Raw genomic sequence first — 21328 nt, 5'->3', positions numbered from 1 at the left:
TGATCAATTCAAAATGTATAACGCATATAAAATTTTCAATCACTTAAGAGAAAGTTAAATTTTTTTTTTCAAATACAAATTTCAACTTTTCGTCGTCGTAAATAGTCAAAATATAGTTAAACCTTTATGAATCTAAAGAGAACGAGGTTACTAATTCAAAATTCCTACTCGTGATTTCCTGCTACGATCGATAAATTACAAACGAAATCTCAAAATGAAATTTTTCAGAATAAGTTCATTAATCACTCAATTATAACAGATTATCATTAAATATTATCAAAATTTAAATACAATTAACAATCAAATAGAGTGCAAACTACTAAAGGGAATGATAATCTCTTACTCACCAATTTTCCTCATATGTTTCACGGCAAAAAAAATATACGGTGTCAACGTTTTCCTGAATTGCCAATACCGACCTAGTCATAACAAACCCGACGAAACGAACACTTTCTCATGAAACTCAATACAGGTAAAAACATCTATAAACATTCGCCTATAAACACCAATATCAAAGTTAAAAATATGCGTTATCAATCAGTTACCAATTATCAATCATCACCCGCAATAATCCTGGTCACGGCACCATTTATATATTTACTCAAAAGAATCCAAAATAGTAAACATATAGAATATTCAATCAATATGAAAACCTAAATTTACCTGATTTGGTTCGCATATTACCAGGTTCATTAACAGATTTCAAGGATTCTTTTCTGTTCCTTTCATTCAATAAATCGAGAATTTGCGTTGTGTTCATGTATACAATTTAATTTACCATATCCTGTGATCGTATAAAATCATTGTTTGACCAGAAATAGATTATTTATATTCATTACTAACAAAATATTTATTGTAAAGTTTCCTATCCGGCAACCCGAAGAATAATCCTATTCATTTTACAAATGCCTGCCAGTAACAATATCTATAGTGCATGCATGCCCTTCAATATTATCACCTCAACAAAACACTTATAAAATCGTAAACTTAGCTGTAGCACATGATGGTAAGAGCTCCTCTCGAAGCTGTGTTAATTCCCTTTCCCCTACATTACGAGATACCGTAGGGTAACAATGACCCTCACTGTTAAACAACTGAGCCGGTACTGTTCGATTCTAACTAAAATCAGTCAGAGCTGACTGACGTCCACACATGCGCGACCCGCATTCGCTAACGACAATCCTTAACAACTCGTTAAAGATTGCTTAGAGTCAAACAACCATTGAGTGTATTTTACTCTTCAAAAACACTTGACACAAAGAAATATTATATTATTACAAACAATTCAATACAACTTATATAATTTTCTACGCATCTCACATTGCATAATGTTCATAATATTTCCTTACAAAATAAAAGATAAATGACTGCTTACTGGTCTTTATAAATGCACTATCGTGATTCCATCTTGAGTCACGATACTTATTAAGTTTTACCGTCAGGGTATAGGTCTATGAATCATATCACTCAGACATTCAGACTGGTTAGATATATTCAATCCGTGGCACAAGGGAGTGACCTAGGTCAATGGGGCATACGATTGGATAGAATTAAATATCCCGAGATCAGGTTGGGGTGACGTACGATGGCAGCCTTTGGTACTACATGGTGAGAGGAGCGCCACACTACGGCCATCTTAAAAATTACGGGAGCGTAGCGTTGCGTGCCACCCAAAGACTATATACTGAAGGAAGATTGGAAGGCTGAGCCTAATATCACTCAAATGAGTGGTCGAAAAAAGATGCCAGATACTCCCATGCGAAACGAATGGCTCCATCTATTGAGCGAACGGTTAAACATTCAGAGCGGTAATGCTTACGGGAATATGATTTAGGATGGAATTCTATTGTAAATTTTGCGACATATTTGTTCATAATTTGCAATTACTACGTCAGTATATTTTATTCTTATATTTATGACATTCTTAAATTCTAAGAATACATATCCTTATGTTTCTCAGTCTATTTTTCAGAAATTTAATAGATATATCTCTTATAATTTAGTTAATTTTCTTGCAAATTTAAGTATTGTATATTACAATCATTTTTAAATGTTCTATACAATATCATGTTCGAATAAAGTAAAACATACTGTATATTTGATTTGTTAAACAGCCTCAAGTGCATATGTGTAGGCATACATTTAATTACAGTTTGTAGGCCACTGTAGAATGGAGATATTAGGTGTATATAAAACACAATTGTAATTTTTATTTTTATTGAAACAGAAATGCATGATGCACTCATGTATACTCTTTAGTAATATAAACTAATAAATGTATAAATATACAAACAAAAGGAACAAAATAAATCACTAAATTGTATCACACATAAAAATAATCAAAAGGGGGTTGGAAACAGAAATAAGGTAGCATACAAGCCAACCAAAAATGCAAGATAAATCACATGCAAGTGAACTTTAATAAATTATACATAAATGAGAAAAAAATAACTCAGTAAATAGTATTGCACATAGTAAAATTGTAAACCAAAAAAAATAACATACAAGCAAACCAAAATTGCATGACGAATTACATGTCAATAAACTGTAATATAATTATGAATATGAGAAAACATAATACTAAGAAAAGGATTTCTTCAAGAATTAAATACATAAGACAAAGCAAGCATGCAAACATAGAAAGCACAGATAGTAAACACTCATTGAATGTACATGAAAATACAAATACAAACAAATGCTGTAAAATGTTAGTCTTTATTTAGGAAATAGAAAAATTAAGAAGACAAGGAACACTCTAACAAAATAAGATGTTGAAGCATTATACTCCTGTAATGCTACTGAGGTGTGCAAACATGCTGAAATATTCATGCACTTATAAGTTAAATCAAAGTTAAATATAATACATACCACTAAACATGTTCCTAACGCCAAATATGTCAGCTCCTGAGAAATATATTATTTTAATATCTTTATGACCAAAAAAAAAAAAAAAATACATGCATAGACTATTCTATAACATGAACCTTAGTCAAATTATATCAAATATGTGAAATCTTTGTTGGTTTTCTATTTTTACGGGGACCTGAATAATTACCGCCACTATGTTTTCTTTTCCTTAATGTTCTGTTGAGAAATTTAACATAATAATATATACGCATTTTTAAAAATATGTCTATCACTTTATCTACAACACCATCACAAACGTTGAGGTTATGTACATTAATTTGTTTAATAACTTGAGTTGAATTATGTTTTACATTGTCTCTCATTATTAACTCTACAATATTACTTTGAAATGCTGATTCATAATCATTAATAATGTCAGTTATAATAGTACTTGGATACCATAGCCATCATCTTTTTTCCATATCTTTATTTCCCAGAAACAAGGTCAAATTATTTGAATCAAAATCTTTTCCATCTTCACAGATAAGTACTGATTTACATGCATCACACTTGTGATGTTTGAGAAGTTTATGGCATACATATCCTGCTATGTAAGCTACTGCATTTTTCTCTATCAAATTGTGCCTATAATCAGATATATCGTCTTTTGGTGTGTCAATACTATTGTCAGGAGCAAAGGGATCAAAATTACAAATGAAATCTTGAATAGATTTTGTCACTACTGGTTCTGTCTCAACATTATCATCATTATTTGGATTGAAGCTTGAAACAAATTCCTGAATTGCTTTAAGGGATTCATCATCTTCAGGTTCATCAATTATCAAATCTACTGGTGAATTATCAACTGGACCTTCTAAAAGATTTTAAAAAAATTCTTGGACCTGTTCCTCATCTGTCTCAGGGCAATCTAAATTAACAATATCTTTATTTTCAAAATCATTTTTATTAAGTTTAGTTTCTAAGTCACAGATCTTCAAATATTGCAGTATTGGGGTGTTATCATCTATGCAGTTTCCTTTAACATTATTTTTCATGAGATTGTTACATACAGCATTTTTTTTTTTAAGGTTTTAATTTTATATGAACTTGGAATGTCATTATTTCCACCTGAACTTCGTAGTACACTAAAGAAATTTCAAGACAATCTTGATTTATCCTGTTAGGTAAAAGGAATTTAAAACCCCTATCCTTCATATGGTTCCATAACATTTTAAGGCTAGAGATGTTTAAAAGCCAACCATCTATACATGGAATATTACTTTTAGTTCCAATAAAAGTTAAGCTTGACAGCATATCACCCTTTTCAGATAAAATATTAATATTATTACTATCACTAATTGCACATTTCCTCTCTTTAAAATGAAATACACAGCTGCTGTTAAATACGTCAAATAATTCATCAATATCTTTTACAAATAATGCTGTATTTTCCGCTTCTTGCGGTAATGTCTCTAATGCTGCATGTGTAAATAAACCAGCTGCTACACTACGGCTAAACAACTGTGCAGCTAGATTCACTCTCATTTTATCAAAACTGGTGTTGAAGACATGTAATGATGTAAGTTTTGGTGCTAACCGTAGCCACATCTGAGAATCTGCTTCCAAAAATTTCTCTATATATTTCCATGACACTTTTCGCCCACCAACTTGTATGTCATATTTCTTAAAATTGTTTCAAAAGGTGTGGTGTATCATAAAAGAAATACACATTTTCACCTTCATGTGAGAAAAAAGGTTTTTGTATGGAAATGTTAAGATTTTTAAACAACCTTCTATTATTTGGATCTTGGTCACATACCAAAAATGTTGGGTATAAACATACATTCTTTAATTAACCAATACAGTCAGTTACCATATACATTAAGGTATCACCTTTAATAGATTTTGTAAATAAAAGATAGCCCAGTACTTGCTTCCATTTGGAAGCCAAGCCTTTTGCCATGAAGACCATGGCATACTGAGCTGGGTCTTGCCCTTTGCCATACTGGCCAAGATCTTCAAATCCCTCCACCACATCTTTACTTATGTTGAACTGTACATCAGATTTAAGGGATATAGCATCAAATATAATGTCACAGTATTAATAATTTTCATTCATTGATAAAGCTTTCTGTTTTAACAATTTAAAAACAGACTCATTCCAGCCAACATTAAAATCAATCTTGGATACCCAGTACCTCAGCATTCTCGTTGTTGTTAAAGTAAATATCTTGCTGATAATTATATGCTCTGGGACTTTTGAAAAAAATATTAAAAGTTAATAATCCAGTGCAAAAACAATTGTACAAACATAAGAATGATATATATATATATATATATATATATATATATATATATATATATATATATATATATATATATATATATATATATATATATATATATATATATATATATATATATACATCTGGGAACATTTAGTGATAGTAATATCAGACTGACCAAGACAGGAAAGCCTTCGTCCAGCAGGAAGCAAGCCAGTTCAAACTTTAACGTTCATCTGTGTAGCATTAGAGATTTAACCCCATAAGGAATTTCCATATTCACCCTTAAAATAGGTATTTAAGCTTGCTTTACCTGTCCTCCTTGGCGAATGTTTTTGACAAAGCTTAGACCCCCGAGGACATGAATGCATGCCCTGTTTTGACCCAGCGCTGGTCAGACAAGAGACAGAGAGAGATCAGCCGCCGAATCCAGCAGACGTCTGGGAAGTGGCTTTGTCACCGCCTTTGTCTATCGTCTTATATTAGTGAATTGTGAAGTGGCGAATCAATCCCAGAACCTCCGATCGTCCGTTGTATGCGCAGCAACTCGTTGTCCACGGTAAAGTCTGTTTTGTTCAAAACTCGCCAATTACTACCACTTCGTCTGTATTTCCAATTTTCCTTGTTTCATTCTCCAGCTACCACTTACGGTAGATGCTTTTACGAAGTCTAGATTAAGCCAAATTATTATATTGTTTAGCCTCATCCAAATTATTCCAGTAAGAGTAACTAGGGATTAGGGTAAGCCAGTCATTTTAATTCTTTATGCATTCTTTGTGTCTCGAATCCATTGTTCCGAAGAGCCGTTGTGTTTCACTACCATCTTAACGAGTAGAGATTGCCTGCGTCTGAAGTTGGCGACGTTTATCGTAAAGTCTTTATTCATTGAATATTCTTTGTTGAGGTTAATTTCCCTTAACTGGCGACCTTGGTTAACTTAAACAGCTGTCTTTGAGGTTAATTCGTTGCTTCATTGACAGGTTATGTGTTCTTGGCGTGCAGGGCCATACAAAAATTACATAAATCAAGTAACAAACTTATCAGCCAAGTTTATATATATATATATATATATATATATATATATATATATATATATATATATATATATATATATATATATATATATATATATATACAATTTTTAAAATTCATTTATTTATTTAATTGTATTTCAGAACTGACCATTTATTGGGGAAAAATATTTTGTTTTGATCTCAAAAATTTGATTCATGGAAACATCTTACCATTTGATTTTATGGTTGTGAATGTTGGTTCTCCTTCTTCATGTAACCCTAATTGTATGATCTCATACTGTATTTCAGGCTTTTGTAAATTATCATTTCCATTGAGAATGCTACAATCAACATCATCATTAGTAGTAGTTGTAGTAGTAGCAGCAGTAGGGAGGGGTAGTAGTAGTAGCAGTATTAGTAGCAAATGCAGGTCTATCAGTCATAATAGTTGTAGTAGGACTAACACTTGTAGCAATACAACTAATATTATCCATAATGCTTGTTACTGTGGCATTATTGTACACTTCACTGCCAGTATCCTTTGGATAACCATCAGTAAATTCTGGAAACGCAAATAATATGAAATGAAACAAATGCCATATTATACTTTTTCATTTGGCTGGTAAAATCATAAGTATTTTATGCATAAATATATACAAAAACACTACTAAACAAAATTTTCTTACCAATATCTGATTGAACATTTTCACTTAATTCAATATTTTCACAATCTTCTTTGGAATTTTCCCTGGTCAGTTGATAGATGAACCCTATAGCCATAATACAGCTATTAGTCTAACACTTTTTCACTGAAGACAAAGTGAATATATATGTAGCATAATATAGCAAAATCTTAAAGGTCAATCTTTACCTACTATATGAATTCTAGTTAGTAAAAGCAAAACTGTAATATCTACCAAAAGCATTGACCATTTACCATGTTTCAAGGATGAAGCTCTTATCTCAGATGATCTATTCTCCAGAGCAGGAATGGTACAGACAAGATTAACTATATTTAGAATAACTGTGATGCACTTACCATTTCAGACACTTGCCATTTCAAAAAATCTAAACATATACAAACTGCACATCAAATACTGCACATCAAATACACACCATATTCAAGGTTGTGCAAATTCTCGTGTGGAAAAGTCAGCAACCAGTTTGATGTATAATTTGCTTGGTGGAGTAAATCTATTGATGTATCTGAAAATATGTATTTTAACAATAAGTGCATTATACAAAATATATGTATATAAATATATACACAAAATTATAGCACACAAAAATCATTCTACTAAATTATGTACTGCAGTTATATAAATTATTAAAGACATACATACATATATGAACAGATATATCCAAAATTGCACATGGAAAAAATATAAATGGGATGAAACAAAGAATGCCATGAAGGAAAGTGAAAGGTGAGAATACTGGCAAGTGCTTTCTGTGTACTTTATTCTGCTATCAGAATAAAGTATGGCAAAAGTGATTGCGAGTATACTTACCTTTCATGTAAAAAGGCATCTAAGCTTTATATGGCTACAATTAAATCAGCATTTTTCAATAACTCACTTGTCTTTATAGGGTCAACATCTGATCTGGTGCAAGCTAGTAGAACCTGTAATGTAGAAAAATATGTCTCACTGATAAAAAATCAGTTGATAATATTGTAATGACTAAACACATAAATAAAATAGATAACACATACCTTCTACATGTTGATCTGGGCAGGCATTGTGGCAAAGTTTGTCAGAAGCTGGATGAAGGTAATTTTTGGTGGAGAAATGCCTGCTGCACACACGATAGCTTGAATTTAGTTGTTGTGAGGTTTTTTGCCTCAACTCCTGAATTTGGATGAGGTTCGTCCATATCAAGCATCTAGGTGAACATATAATACTATATGTTATACCATCCTATTTCACCAGCATACAAAAAAACATTCTACTATGCTATAGTTTTGACTTACAGCATGTTGCAGAGAAAATCCAATCACTCTTGAACGCATCACTTTAAAAGTTAGGTTAGGTTAGGTTAAGCAATGTAAGGTAACTTTTTGTGGGAATCACATTGAGATTATTTTTAAAAAAATCCTATGGCTATTTTCGGAGCTACAGCCTAACTTATTTCCTTGGCTGTGACTCGGCAACTCGTTTAGACTTAGGAAATATGCGCTCTTGCTATTTCTAGAACTTTCTGCAAGGTTAGCTTCTTTTCTTGTAGCAATGTCTTCCAAAGCTCTTGTGAGTTAGTCTTTACTATAATTTGCTCTATTAACCTCTGGTCTACATCTCCAAATTCACAAGTTGAAGTTAATTTCCTTAACCTAGTCACAAATGAATCTACTGTCTCACCTGATTCCTGTGAGGCTTCGATGAGCTGATAACATTCAAAGTACATATTTGCTTGAGGAGCAAATGGATTTGTGAGCCCTTCATTATTGTCTTCTGTAAACTTCCTGAACTTCTAAACCTGCAGTATGAAGTAACAATGGTTTCTGCTGCTTTTTATCCATTTTGCCTAGTGCTTCTAAATAAATTTGGAAGCTGCTTCTCCACTTTTTCGATCTTTTACCCAATGATTTTGGATCATCACCGATACTAAATCTGTCTAACCTTTGGACATCTATCGGCATGTTTGCTGTGATACTAATCAGCTTCGGTGAGCCTAGGAATTTGGAAGTTTTTTCTAACCTTGTAGACTATACTTTCATTGACATACCTTGAACACTTTTACTCTCTAAACCAACACTTTTTTATTCTCTTAACACTCCTGAATTGGCACAGCACTGCTTGGTTGCTGGTTTGAGTGTGATGAAGTCATAAAGTTACTCAGTAAACTTTAAAAAAAAATAAAGTTTGAAACAAAAAAATGTACTGTGGATGCCTTGCCTTAATCTTATATCCAATATCAGTGGGGCTTACTGATTAATAGCACATATTTCATGTATTATACAGTTAGTACTCACCGTGGTAATTCTAAGCTGGCTGTCCGCGGTGAGCTAGCCTATGGCAATTGACTTTTTCCTATGTTGTTTGACGTGCTGAACAAGAATTTAAAATAACATTTTGGTGGTCGGCTGTAAATAAAATGTAATTGACCCTTGAAAACTGCACATCTATAGTGTGGGTCGCATACAGCTCAAGGGTAAATTACAGCTTAGTAACAACCTACCGGCAAAATGTTACCTAAATTCATGTAAAGCAAGCAAAACAACACAGAAAAATGTCAATTGCCATAGTCTAGCTCAACTGGACACTACTTGTTGCTTGCGACCGGGGTGAAGAAACTTAACAGTTAAACAAAGCCGCCATCTTGGGTTACATAACCACTAGGGAGCCATATGTTCAGCAGGGGGGGGGAAGATGGGGTTATGGCACTGCACAGAAAGTATGAGTTGGTAAAGTGATGTAGGACTTACGTAGAGACGTGGTGGTAAATAACAGTTACCCAAAAAAATAACGCTTACATATAAAAAACACTATGGTAAATCTATATATTAGCTCCGTGCCTGTTTTTACCTTTTCAACTGGTTTTTTCTACACTTTTAGGGGTTCTGATACTGGCAGTGCATCTGTTTGTTGTCGGCCAAATGGAAGAATGTCCCTTCGCCGTGTTAGTACTGGCCCAGGGGGCGTTGGGTACCCATATGTTAACAAGTTATTGAACTTGCAGGACAGGATATGAACCGTTCGAAACAGACGTACCCATGCTCTTTCTTGTGAAGATCGCGTATGGAAACCCCTTGTTGGAGGGACTTCACATGTTAATTACACTCGAGCGCCAAAAATTAAAGGTAAATTCATAATTAGCAACCAAAAAACTGAAGAAAAAGTTAATATTACAACATGATTGGTTTAGTACACCCAACCCCCAAAACACCCGCCAACTACTCTCTCAGTTAGGGACACTGAGTGAACCAAAAGCTCCCCTGTAAATCGACGCATGCGTGAAAATTGCCTTTGGAACAGCTCCTGCTGTCCATTTATTCAGCCTTTTTTTACGCTTGTTTTTTTTGTGTTCCAAATGGCATATGTAACAGGAAACACAACAATAAGGTGCCCAAACCTTTCTCCATGTTATTTACCCCACCCAGAACCCCGGATTCCCAACAGGTCCCCCTTACCGTTAGCTATTCTCGAAAGTGTTTTCACCCAACCACAACCCAGATTCCCAACAGGTCCCTCCTACCGTCGGCTTCATTTCTAAGGTAAATTACAGCTCAATTATTTTTGGCCGCCAATATATTACCTTTAATACTTGTTCAGCAGGTAAGTTCTATACAAAAATGTCAACTGCCATAGGCTAGCTCACGCACGGACAGCTGGCTTAGATCTACCCTCACCATTCTTTATCCTTAGGGAACCTGTGAAACACCAAATGAGGATCGGTTTCTTTTTGTTTATTGCAAACAACACACTTGTGTGACTTATTCACTGTTGGTGCCATGATTTCGTTTGTGTCAACTGTCAAATATAAACAAACAGACGACATGCGATATACCTACAACGCCATCTGAACACCAAGCAGTCAAACTATTGTGTTCACTTTGGAGTTGGCAACTAGTATATTAACATTCGTATTTTGAGCCTTCCTATCTTCCTTCAGTACATAGTCTTTGGTGACACCGTTCACATCAACTGGGTAGGCTACTTGGAAAGTTACATTTCGCAGAAAACATTGTCTATCAGCAAATTCACGTAAACTGGCCAGGTAAGTTACTTTTTGGGTAGATTTCGGCAAACCGAACAACTTTTATTCTATAAAATTTTTCATTTGGAGTCATTGTTACTGAGCTATAGGCAGTACTGAGGATAGACAAACTACCCGAAAAACAGATTGCATCCAGTTAAAAGGCCAGTGGTTGCAGGAAGTAAGGTCCAGAAGGCTAAATACAAAAAGTGAAAAAAAAAAAAACTCGGTAATAATAAAAAATATTAATAAACGTAGAAATACAATAGTATAATGATTATAATAACAGATGACACTTTATAATTGCAAAAATAGAGTTTAAGTATGCTGCTGTTTCCCAGTCGGGTGATCGGAGTGGACATGGTTTACCTGACAGTGATTGTTAAATTATCCAGGCAGTTTTCTATGAAAATCTGCTTGGAGGAGTGGTAGCAAGGTATGTTGGTGAGGCATCTCAGAATGTCTTTTGAACAATCAAGATACGTCTTATGGCCTCTCGGGTATAGTTCGTCCACGGTCTAGAAAGAACAGTTTAGCCAGCGTGCACCTGGGTATATGATGCACTCATGGTTTAGAAAGTTCCCATATACATTCGTGGTCGAACCAAAACAAAGCATTAGTCCAGTGCTTCCTCTATGTGATGTTGACACCAGAACACTTGGTTTGCTCGTGTAATTCTGTAGAATTTCTTGATCTTTATGATGTCTTCTTATGTTATACCGATTCAAGGCTATTGTTGATATAAGGATTCCTGCTTTGTTCAAGAACGCATATGGTGATAGTGATAAAGTTGGAACTTTTTAGAACAGCTTGTAATCACATTCTTGTATTTAACAACTGTAGTTACTTGCTGGATATTTGCCTGCTTACTTATTTAGTAAAGTAGTTTAGTTACAGTGTTTGTTTCTATTTTCTTGACTGACTCACATGTAGCTTTGAATTGGGTGGTTATAAAAATAAATGAAGCAAGACCAGCCTAAGATGAAACATGGGGGCCATTAGAGAGGTTGTAACATCACCTACAGAACCGTCAGCGGAGTCTCCAGCGAACGTGTCATTCGCTAAGTCTCCGCTGAGCAAGTTTTCTATGGTGACTTCCCAGTTTCTTTGCCATACAATTAGTCACACCTAACGTGCCAGGTCACGCGATTTCAATCAGTTAAACTATATATGTATTTGATCACCTATTATCGATTGTGTATCTTGTTTTTCTTTATTCGCAGGCATCAAGATTATATCCACATTGGAATTCTGTCTATCTTTATATTGTAAACTGTACTTGCTCGCTGTATATTATTGTTAATTATTATTGACCTCAGGTCACACACAATCTCATTGTCTTTCGCGGCTCGACGCCAGTCTGCCACTATATAAACTGCCTGGATCTGTAATAAAGTAGCAGTCACTTTTACCTGCTCGTTTCTTTTGCACCTCTTACAGTGGTGACGCCCCGGAGTAGTCCTGGAGTCATTAGCGGACCCATACGGTGACTCAGTCTTGGCTCCAGGAACTTACTCACGCCCTTAGCGGACTAAAGACGGCGCTGTAAGCAGCATTTGGGCATGCTGACTCTCGTCGGCAAAATCACCACCATCATTAATGAACGCTCACAGCACACTTCCGAGTGCGTTTTGATGCGAGTACCCCACTCCAGTAAGAGGGCAAAGAGCGAGCACATACGCGGACATCCCCTCCTTCGTTCAATTAACCGCGAACCTCGCGGACTCGGAGGCCTACCTTCCTCCCATCTCACCTGCGCCCTTCCCCGCGCTGAGGCTCTCACACCTCCACACCCATGCCCGCGTCCCAAACAATCCCTGGCCCAGCAGCACAGTCACGGGCCGCCCTGTCCGTAAAGTTGCCGCCGTTCACCCAGGGGAACCCAACAACGTGGCTGTATGGGGTCGAGAGCCACTTCAAGGTAGCGGACCTAACCGACGAAATACTGCAGGCCGACACAGTGCTTAACACCCTTCTGGAGGAGGTATATAGGAAGCTCATCTCGCGGGTGTCCAGTGCACACCCCCTCACATACCGCATCGTGAAGAAGGCCCTCCTCGAGACGTGCCCCTACTGATTGCCAGCGGGCTGCCTGTGCCATCGACCTCGCCGTCAACCTGCGGCATGATCTCAACGCGGTAGACGCATGGAGCATGATTGAGGACCTCCTCTCACTCCCGGACTTCAATGGCAGCAAAAAACAGCAAGAAATAAGCCTGTTGTGGGAGATCTACCTTCGCCAGCTCCTCCCGGAGGTCCGCACCCAGATTCCTCACCCCTACACCATGCCCCTCGACATCCTCATCCAAACGGCGCAGCACCTAACAGACTGTGTGAAGGCTACGCAGTGGCTAACAGAGCCCACACAGTCGGTCAGCTCCATCCAGCAGGAAGAAGACGTGGAGCAGAGTGTCAATGTCGTCACCAGGAGGCGACCACCACCCTACAACAAGTGGAGTTCCCCAGGCCTGTGCCACTACCACAAGTGGTTTGGCAAAGACCCTGGAACTGCCTACCGCCCTGCTCTTTTGCCCATTCAAAAAACGGGGTGGTGGCGGCCAACAGGACAGACTGCCTTAGCAACCAAAAAACCCAGGGGCCCAGAATCAATAGGCTTCTACGTCCGCAACACCGTCTCCGGCAGGATGATGTTGGTTGACACAGGGGTCTTTAGATCGATCTTCCCAGCATCCAAAGAGGACCGCAAGCAGGAACCGGATCCAACCGCCTCCCTGACGGCTGCCAATAGATCCCCCATCGTCTCCTACGGCACCAGGCCCCTGTTGATTTCCATCCTTGGCCGGAGTTATTCCTGGGACTTCGTCGTCGCGGACGTAGGAACCCCGCTCCTGGGTGCTGACTTCCTCGCACACTTTGGGCTGGCAGTCGACGTTGGGCGTAAACGCCTTCTCGACACTGACTCCTGCCGGTCCCTCCCGTTAGCAACGGGACCAAGGCACCCACCATCTGCTCCGTTGCCCCCCATCAGTATGCACAGCTGTTAACGGAGTTTCCTGAAGTGTTCAAGCCCGAGCTCCGCCAAGTTCCCGGGGCCCCAGCCAAACATGGCATCTACCATCACATAACGACTAAGGGCCCCCCTTCACATGCGAAGTTCCGGAGGCTTTCCCCATGGCACCTTCAGGAGGCCAAAAACACATTCGTAGAGATGGAGCGAATGGGAATCTGCAAAAGGCCTCCCAGTCCGTGGGCCTCCCCCCCTTCACATGGTGCAGAAACCGGACGGCTCCTGGAGACGCTGTGGTGACTACAGGCATCTCAACATCGCAACGAAGCCCGGCCACTACCCCTTGCCGAACATGCAGGACCTCACGGCCTCCTTTCACGGAGCCAAAATAAAATCATATTTTCAGGTACCTGTCGCACCAGAGGATGTACCAAAGACCGCCATCATCACACAGTTCGGGTCCTACGTGTTCGCCTTCTCCACCTTCGGATTGAGGAACGCCGGGGCGACCTTTCAGCGGCTCATGGACAGCATCCTTGGGGACCTGAAGTTCTGTGTCTGCTACGTTGATGACATCCTCATATTTTCCAGGTCTCACAGTGAACATCAAAAACACATCCGGGCAGTCCTGCAGCGCCTCCAGGAGAACGGCCTCGTCGTGAGTTTCGACAAATGTACCTTCGGCGTCCAGAAAGCTGACTTCCTGGGCCACGAGATATCCCCGGCAGGCGTCCACCCACTCACATCCAAGGTCGCAGCCATCACCAGGTTCCCCATCCCCACCTCCGTCAAGGCCGTCCAGGAGTTCCTCGGGATGGTGAATTTCTACAGGCGGTTCATCCCCGGGATCGCGCACATCACGGCCCCTCTGACGGAAGTGCTCAAAGGCCAACCGAAGTCCCTGTCGTGGGGACCCAGCCAGCAGCAAGCCTTCTCCCTGATGAAGGCCGCCCTCGCCGAGGCAACCGCCTTGGCACACCACGACCCCAGAACCCCCCTCCAGCTGACAACGGATGCCAGCAACGTCGCCTGTGGTGCTGTCCTGGAGCAGGTCATCAACGGCGCCCCCCAGCCCATTGCCTTCTTCAGCAAGAAGTTCAATCCTGCAGAGGCCCGCTACAGCACCTTCGACAGGGAACTCTGCGCGATGTACCGTGCAGTCCGGCACTTCAAGTTCCTCCTGGAAGGGACACCCTTCACAATCTTCACGGACCACCAGCCATTGGTTCACGCCTTCACGAAGCAGGGGGACGCATGGTCTTCCAGGCAGCAGCAACACCTCTCAGCCATCGCCGAATTCACCTTCAACGCCCCAGCAGATATGCAGACTGATCAGACGTGCCCCACGTCTTGGGATTGGTTTATTCGTGCGTTACCTACAGAGCCGTCAGCGGAGTCTCCAGCGAGCGTGTCATTCGCTAAGTCTCCGCTGAGCAAGTTTTCTATGGTGACTTCCCAGTTTCTTCGCCATACAATTAGTCACGCCCTAACGTGCCAGGTCATGCGATTTTAATCAGTTATATATGTATTTGATCACCTATTATCGATTGTGTATCTTGTTTTTCTTTATTCGCAGGCATCAAGATTATATCCACATTGGAATTCTGTCTGTCTTTGTATTGTAAACTGTACTTGCTCGCTGTATATTTTATTGTTAATTATTATTGACCTCAGGTCACACACAATCTCATTGTCTTTCGCGGCTCGACGCCAGTCTGTCACTATATAAACTGCCTGGATCTGTAATAAAGTAGCAGTCACTTTTACCTGCTCGTTTCTTTTGCACCTCTTACAAGGTGTCACCTCTCCATCATCAGTTTATGTAATTTGTTTCCCGTTGCCTACCGCTCTCCACAGGAAGTACTGTAATCTGGTCGTCAAACTTCCCATTTTGTGTTGTTCTTAAATGTCTTCGTTTAACCATCATTTAAAATTCGTCCATCATTTCTGATGTGTTGGTTTACATAACACATACTACAATTATTCATTCTTACCTGCAAGGTAAATATGATGTATGTAGGATACATAAGATCTAACTTACTCCTGATCCTCCTCCCCATCAACAAAAAAGACGGTGTTATACCCGTAGTACTGTGTACGGTTGTTCTATAGGATAATAGAAACTTTGCAATATGAGATGCTACATTGCCAGAGTTTGCTTGTCTACACTTCATATTATTTTTGAAAGTCTGGACAAATCTGTCTGCCTCACCATTCGTGGATGGTTGATGAGTTGCAGATAACGTATGTCGTATGCCATTCACATTCAGAAATTCTTTAAACTCCTGTGAAGTAAACTGTGGACTATTGTCTGTCACTATTCTTTCTGGCAAACCATGCATTGCAAAGATTTGCATGAGTGATTTTATAGTTACTACTGATGATGTTGTTTGCACTGGTACAACTTCTGGCCATTTACTATATACATCTACTAGTAACAAATATGAGTATCCTAAAAATGGACCTGCAAAATCTATATGCACACGTTGCCACGGGTTGGCTATCTGGGTAATTCCCATGGGTGCATTCTTGTTTGTTTAGGATTATTTTGTTGCAATGCACAATTCATACACTTTTTAACCAAATTTTCAATGTCCCTATCATTACCTGGCCACCAAACATAAGTTCTAGCAATTGACTTGGATCTCACTATATTGGTGGTCTGATGTATTTCTGATAAAACCCTACTTCTTAGTGCATTTGAAATTACTACTCTTGATCCTCTCAGAATACAATCTTGTGTGACACTCGATTCATTTCAAATCTCTTTGTATGGTTTACAATTGACATCATCTGCACAAATATCTCTGCCAGTTATTAGACTCTGTACTACTTTCGTGAGTACTGGGTCTTTCTTTGCACGTTGTGCTATTTCCTTAGCTGTAACAGGTATATTATATGCAGAAATTAAAAGAATACTTTCATCATGTTCTTCTGGTGCTCTGTCCACAGGCAATCTCGACAAAGCGTCTGCATTACCCATCTTTGATGTTGGTCTATACTCTATGTTATAGTCATATGCAGCTAATATTATTGCCCAACGTTGTAGTCTTGCAGCTACTAACGTAGGTAAGCTTGCTTTTGGATCTAAAATAATCAACAATGGTTTGTGGTCTGTAACTAACATGAACTTTTCCTACCATAGAGATACATAAGGAACTTTTTCACTCCATGCACTAGTGCTAATATTTCCTTTTCAGTTTGAGAATAGTTTCTTTCTGCTTTGTTTAATACTCTAGAGGCAAAAGCAATAGGTTTTCTGTACCATCTGGCACTACATGTGCTAGTACTGCGCCTAACCCTATGTTTGACGCATCACAAACCAACTTTACTGGCAAATCCATTTGATAATGTACTAGGAATGTGGGTGAAGTCACTTCTGCTTTGATTCTTTCAAAGGATTTTTGACATTCCTTTGACCAGTTCCATTCAACATCCTTGTTCAGCAAATTGTACAATGGGTGTGCAATTGTTGCTAAGTTCTGAATGAAATTTCAATAAAACGTTACTAAACCTAAAAATGATTGTAATTCCCTTACATTTTCTGGTAATTTTGCTGACCATGGCATTTACCTTATCTTTTGTGTTGTAAATACCTTTACCATTTATGATAAAGCCCAAATACTCTACTGAGTCAACTTCTAAACTACATTTACTCTTGTTGACTTTGATATTGTGTTCCTTTATTTTCTTTAGAACTGCACATTACCTTTCTCAATGTTCTTTCTTGTTTTACCACCTAATAGTATGTCATCAATAAAAATGATTACTCCTGACATACCTGCAAATATTTTGTCCATTGTTTGTTGCCATATAGCTGGACTGCTAGCGACTCCATATGGAAGTCTTTTTGGATGATACAGCTCCAGATGTGTGTTTACATTACATAACTTTTGGGAATTTTCATCCAATGTAAGCTGTTGAAATTCTTGTCTTAGATCTACCTTAGAAAATACAGAGCATCCTGACAAAGTTGAAATGAACATATCTTTGGGATTTGCAGCGAATGTTGAGCTGCCTGCAGGTGTGGATTTAGTGTTACCTTGTAATCTCCACATAACCTAATCCTTTGACCATTGTCCCAACAATCGGAACTAATGGTGTAGCCCAATATGAATAATCGACTTTTTCCCATGAACCTTCATTTTCTAATCTTCTAATTTCAGTTTCCACAGCTGTTTTCAATGCGTATGAAACTGGTCTTGGAGCAAAAAATCTAGGAGAGGCATTCTCCTTTAAAACTAAGACTGTTTGTGCATTCTTTACATACCTACTCTGTCTTCAAAGACTTCTTAGTAATCTGATATAAGATTAGTAATTGAAATTTCTTCTGCTTAAATAAAGTTTTTTGCCAGCCTGTAAAATACCATAAATAGGGAAATACGTAAAAAATATATATATATATATATATATATATATATATATATATATATATATATATATATACATATATTCTTTTTCAGTTCATAACAAGTTCTAGCATTTCAAAACCAGCGATTATACATATGTTTATTTTTGCACAGTTTGTGTTTGTAAGAGACCTGAACATTGCAGTCTTTAAGATTAATGCCTCGTGTCTGTGCATCATCCATCGGAGGAAACAAGACAAAACAAGAGCAACCCATTTTCTCTCTCTCAAGGAACGCATCTTCTACCATACAATATATCCGTCTGTTTCTCCCTAACCATTGTTGTTTCAATTTATGCAAGCATTCCAATCATGTACGCATAATGTTCCACCGAATCTTCTGTATCAAACTGTATGTATGTTTCTGTTTGTGAAGATGCTAAACGTCTCGCCACTTTACATATATTATGCTACTGCATTGTCTTTATTAATCTGTCTCGAATCTCATGCAATTGGCCATATGTGGAATTTCCTGGCCTTTCCATTGATATATGTTTTATCATTGTACGTTTATTATGTCTCTCATAATCGCTATTTGTTTGTCTGTCAACAAACACAGATGTCCGAAACATTACCTCTGTAAAACGGGATGTTCATCATAGAGAACCCATTGAGCGGGGTCTTTACAATACCGCCCCCCCCCCCCAAGAAGTAAGTAACATCTGATCAAAGCAGGTATCTGCTGGGGCGATGGAGGGAGCCCCGCCTTCTCGATGCCAGCTAGTGGGGGTGTTTGTCTTCATCAGTGCCCTGTGGATGGGGTGTGTTGGGTTGCCCTCCTGCCCGGACCCGGGGCCTTCTGGGGACACCCACGAGGTTTTCTTGCGGATGGGGCGGGCTGTGGGGGCGCCACCTCCTGTGGGGGGCTTTGGGAAACACCCCGACGTCTTCCTCCAGAAATGCGGGCTTGAGGTGGTCTATCGATATCCAGTCTTCCTTCCTGTGGATGGCTACCCGGAATGCCTTCTTGTTCCTCTCAAGTACGAGGAAAGGCCCCCTGTAGGACCTGGTTAACGGTGGACGCATGGCATTGTCCCTGTCGAAGACGTGGAAGGCGGAGGACAGACCGGGAGGCATGAAGGGAGACGTCCTCTCGGTATATGTCCACTGGCAGGGGGCTAACTTCCCAACCCTGTTGGAGCCTCTGCGTTGTGAAGTCGCCCCCGGTCCTCTGTGATGAGTTCCCTGGACTATGAGGGTCTCCTGAAGACCTTTTCTGCTGCGGACGGGTCGCCGTTGGCTGTGGAGGCGGTCCTCAGCCTGAGGAGGACACAGAGCAGCTGGCACTTCCAATTCTTGAAGGTGCAACGAGCCATGAGGGACGCCTTCAGGGACCTGTGGAACCTTTCCACCATTTCATTGGTTGCAGGGTTGTAGGCGGTGGTGCTATGGTGAGTGGTCCCCAGCAGGCGTGCCAGGTCAGTCCACAGCTCGGACAGGAAGGCCGGGCCCCTGTCCGTAGTTATGTGGTCCGGGACACCAAACCGGCTGATCCAGCTGGAGAGGAGGGCCTCTGTGCACGCACTGGAGGTGGCTTCTTCCATGGGCATAGCTTCGGGCCACCTGGTGGAGTGGTCGACAACTGTTAGAAGGTATCTTGCTCCTCCTCATGGGGGAAGAGGACCCACTGTGTCGACGTAGATGTGCCCGAAATGTCTCCCCGGCTGTGGAAAGTTGCCCACCCCCAATTCGGTGTGCTGCCCTACTTTGCTGGCCTGGCACTGTATGCACTGCCTTGCCCAGGTCGTCGCGTCCTTCTGCATGCAGTGCCAGACAAAATTCTCCGCCAGCAGCCTGGCCGTCGTTCTGCTGGAGGAGTGGGACAGTCCGTGGATGGTGTCGAAGACCAGCCGACGATGGGAGGTGGGCACTGGTGGGCGGGAGAGGCCAGTGCTTACGTTGCTCAGCAGTGTTGGCCCTCCAGGGCCGAGGGGCACGTCCTTCCACTTCAACGACATGATGGCGGTGCGGTAAGCTAGAGTCTCTGGGTCAGCAGCTTGTTCATGGGCGAGGTTCTCGTAGTCGATCCCGAGCTCCACTGCGTCAATTTTGATCCTCGAGAGGGCGTCAGCTACTGGGTTCTTCTTGCAGGGGAGGTACTTGATGGTGCAGGTAACTCCATGATGGTCGCGAGGTGCCACTGCTGCCTGGAGGACCATGTATCCCCCAGCTTCGTGAAGGTGTGGACCAGCGGCTGGTGGTCCGTCCAAACTGTGAAGGGCGTACCCTCTAGGAGGAATTTGAAGTGGCGTACCGCCTGGTACACCGTGAAGAGTTCCCTGTCAAAGGTGCTGTAGCGGGACTCAGTGGGGCTGAGTTTTCTGCTGAAGAAGGTGATGGGCTGAGGGGCTCCATTGACGACTTGCTCCAGGATGGCCCCGCAGGCGACGTTGCTGGCATCCGTTGTCAGCTGGAGGGGAGCGCTGGGGTCCTGGTGGGCCAAAGCTGTTGCCTTGGCGAGGGCGGCCTTCATCAAGGAGAAGGCCCTTTGTTGGTTGGGGCCCCACTCTAAGGTCTTTGGACAGCCCTTGGGGATCTCCGTCAGGGGGCCCATGGTGCGCGTGATCCCCAGGATGAATCTCCTGTAGTAGTTGACCATTCTGAGGAATTCTTGTATGGCCCTGACGGAGGTAGGGGTGGGGAGCCTGACGATGGCCTCGACTTTCGATGAAACTGGACGGACGGCTCCTGGGGATATCTCGTGGGCTAGAATTCCACCTTATTGATGCCCAGGTGCACTTGTCAAACCTGGTGATGAGGCCACTCTCCTGCAGGCGCTGCAGGACCTTCTGGATATGCCATAGGTGTTCCCTGTGGCTATCTGGAAAAAAATTAGGATATCACTGACGTAGCAGACGCAGAAGTTCAGGTCTCCCAGGATGCTGTCCATCAGTCTCTGAAAGGTTGCCCCCGCGTTCCTCAGGCTGAAGGTGGAAAAGGCTAAGATGTAGGACCCGAAAGGCATGATGATGGTGGTTTTGGGGATGTCCTCTGGAGCTACTGGTACCTGAAAATATGATTTGAAGAGATCTAACTTTGAGAATATTTTGGCCCCATGGAAGGAGGCCATTAGGTCATGTATGTTTGGTAGAGGGTAGTGGTTGGGTTCTGT

General features: G+C 40.6%; 2 protein-coding genes across 2 annotated transcripts; both read right to left on the bottom strand.

The window, feature by feature from the left end:
• Positions 1-6382: 6382 nt before the first annotated feature.
• LOC136852091 (uncharacterized) lies at positions 6383-12841 on the bottom strand. Its single transcript, XM_067126544.1, has 5 exons — positions 12626-12841; positions 7724-7769; positions 7083-7154; positions 6832-6915; positions 6383-6707 (listed from the first exon to the last, which is right to left on the bottom strand). Exons 1-5 carry the CDS (start codon positions 12839-12841, stop codon positions 6505-6507), a joined length of 621 nt encoding a protein of 206 aa, XP_066982645.1. The 3' UTR covers positions 6383-6504.
• Positions 12842-18936: 6095 nt separating this feature from the next.
• Positions 18937-20375, bottom strand: LOC136852090 (uncharacterized). The gene is made up of 2 exons (XM_067126542.1): positions 19845-20375; positions 18937-19551 (listed from the first exon to the last, which is right to left on the bottom strand). The coding sequence occupies exons 1-2, from the start codon at positions 20373-20375 to the stop codon at positions 18937-18939; spliced, it is 1146 nt and encodes a 381-aa protein (XP_066982643.1).
• Positions 20376-21328: the final 953 nt, after the last annotated feature.

This window comes from Macrobrachium rosenbergii, chromosome 25 (assembly GCF_040412425.1).
Source record: "Macrobrachium rosenbergii isolate ZJJX-2024 chromosome 25, ASM4041242v1, whole genome shotgun sequence".
NCBI classification, from domain to species: Eukaryota; Metazoa; Arthropoda; class Malacostraca; order Decapoda; family Palaemonidae; genus Macrobrachium; species Macrobrachium rosenbergii.
This window is presented reverse-complemented; position numbering and strand designations above follow the sequence as displayed.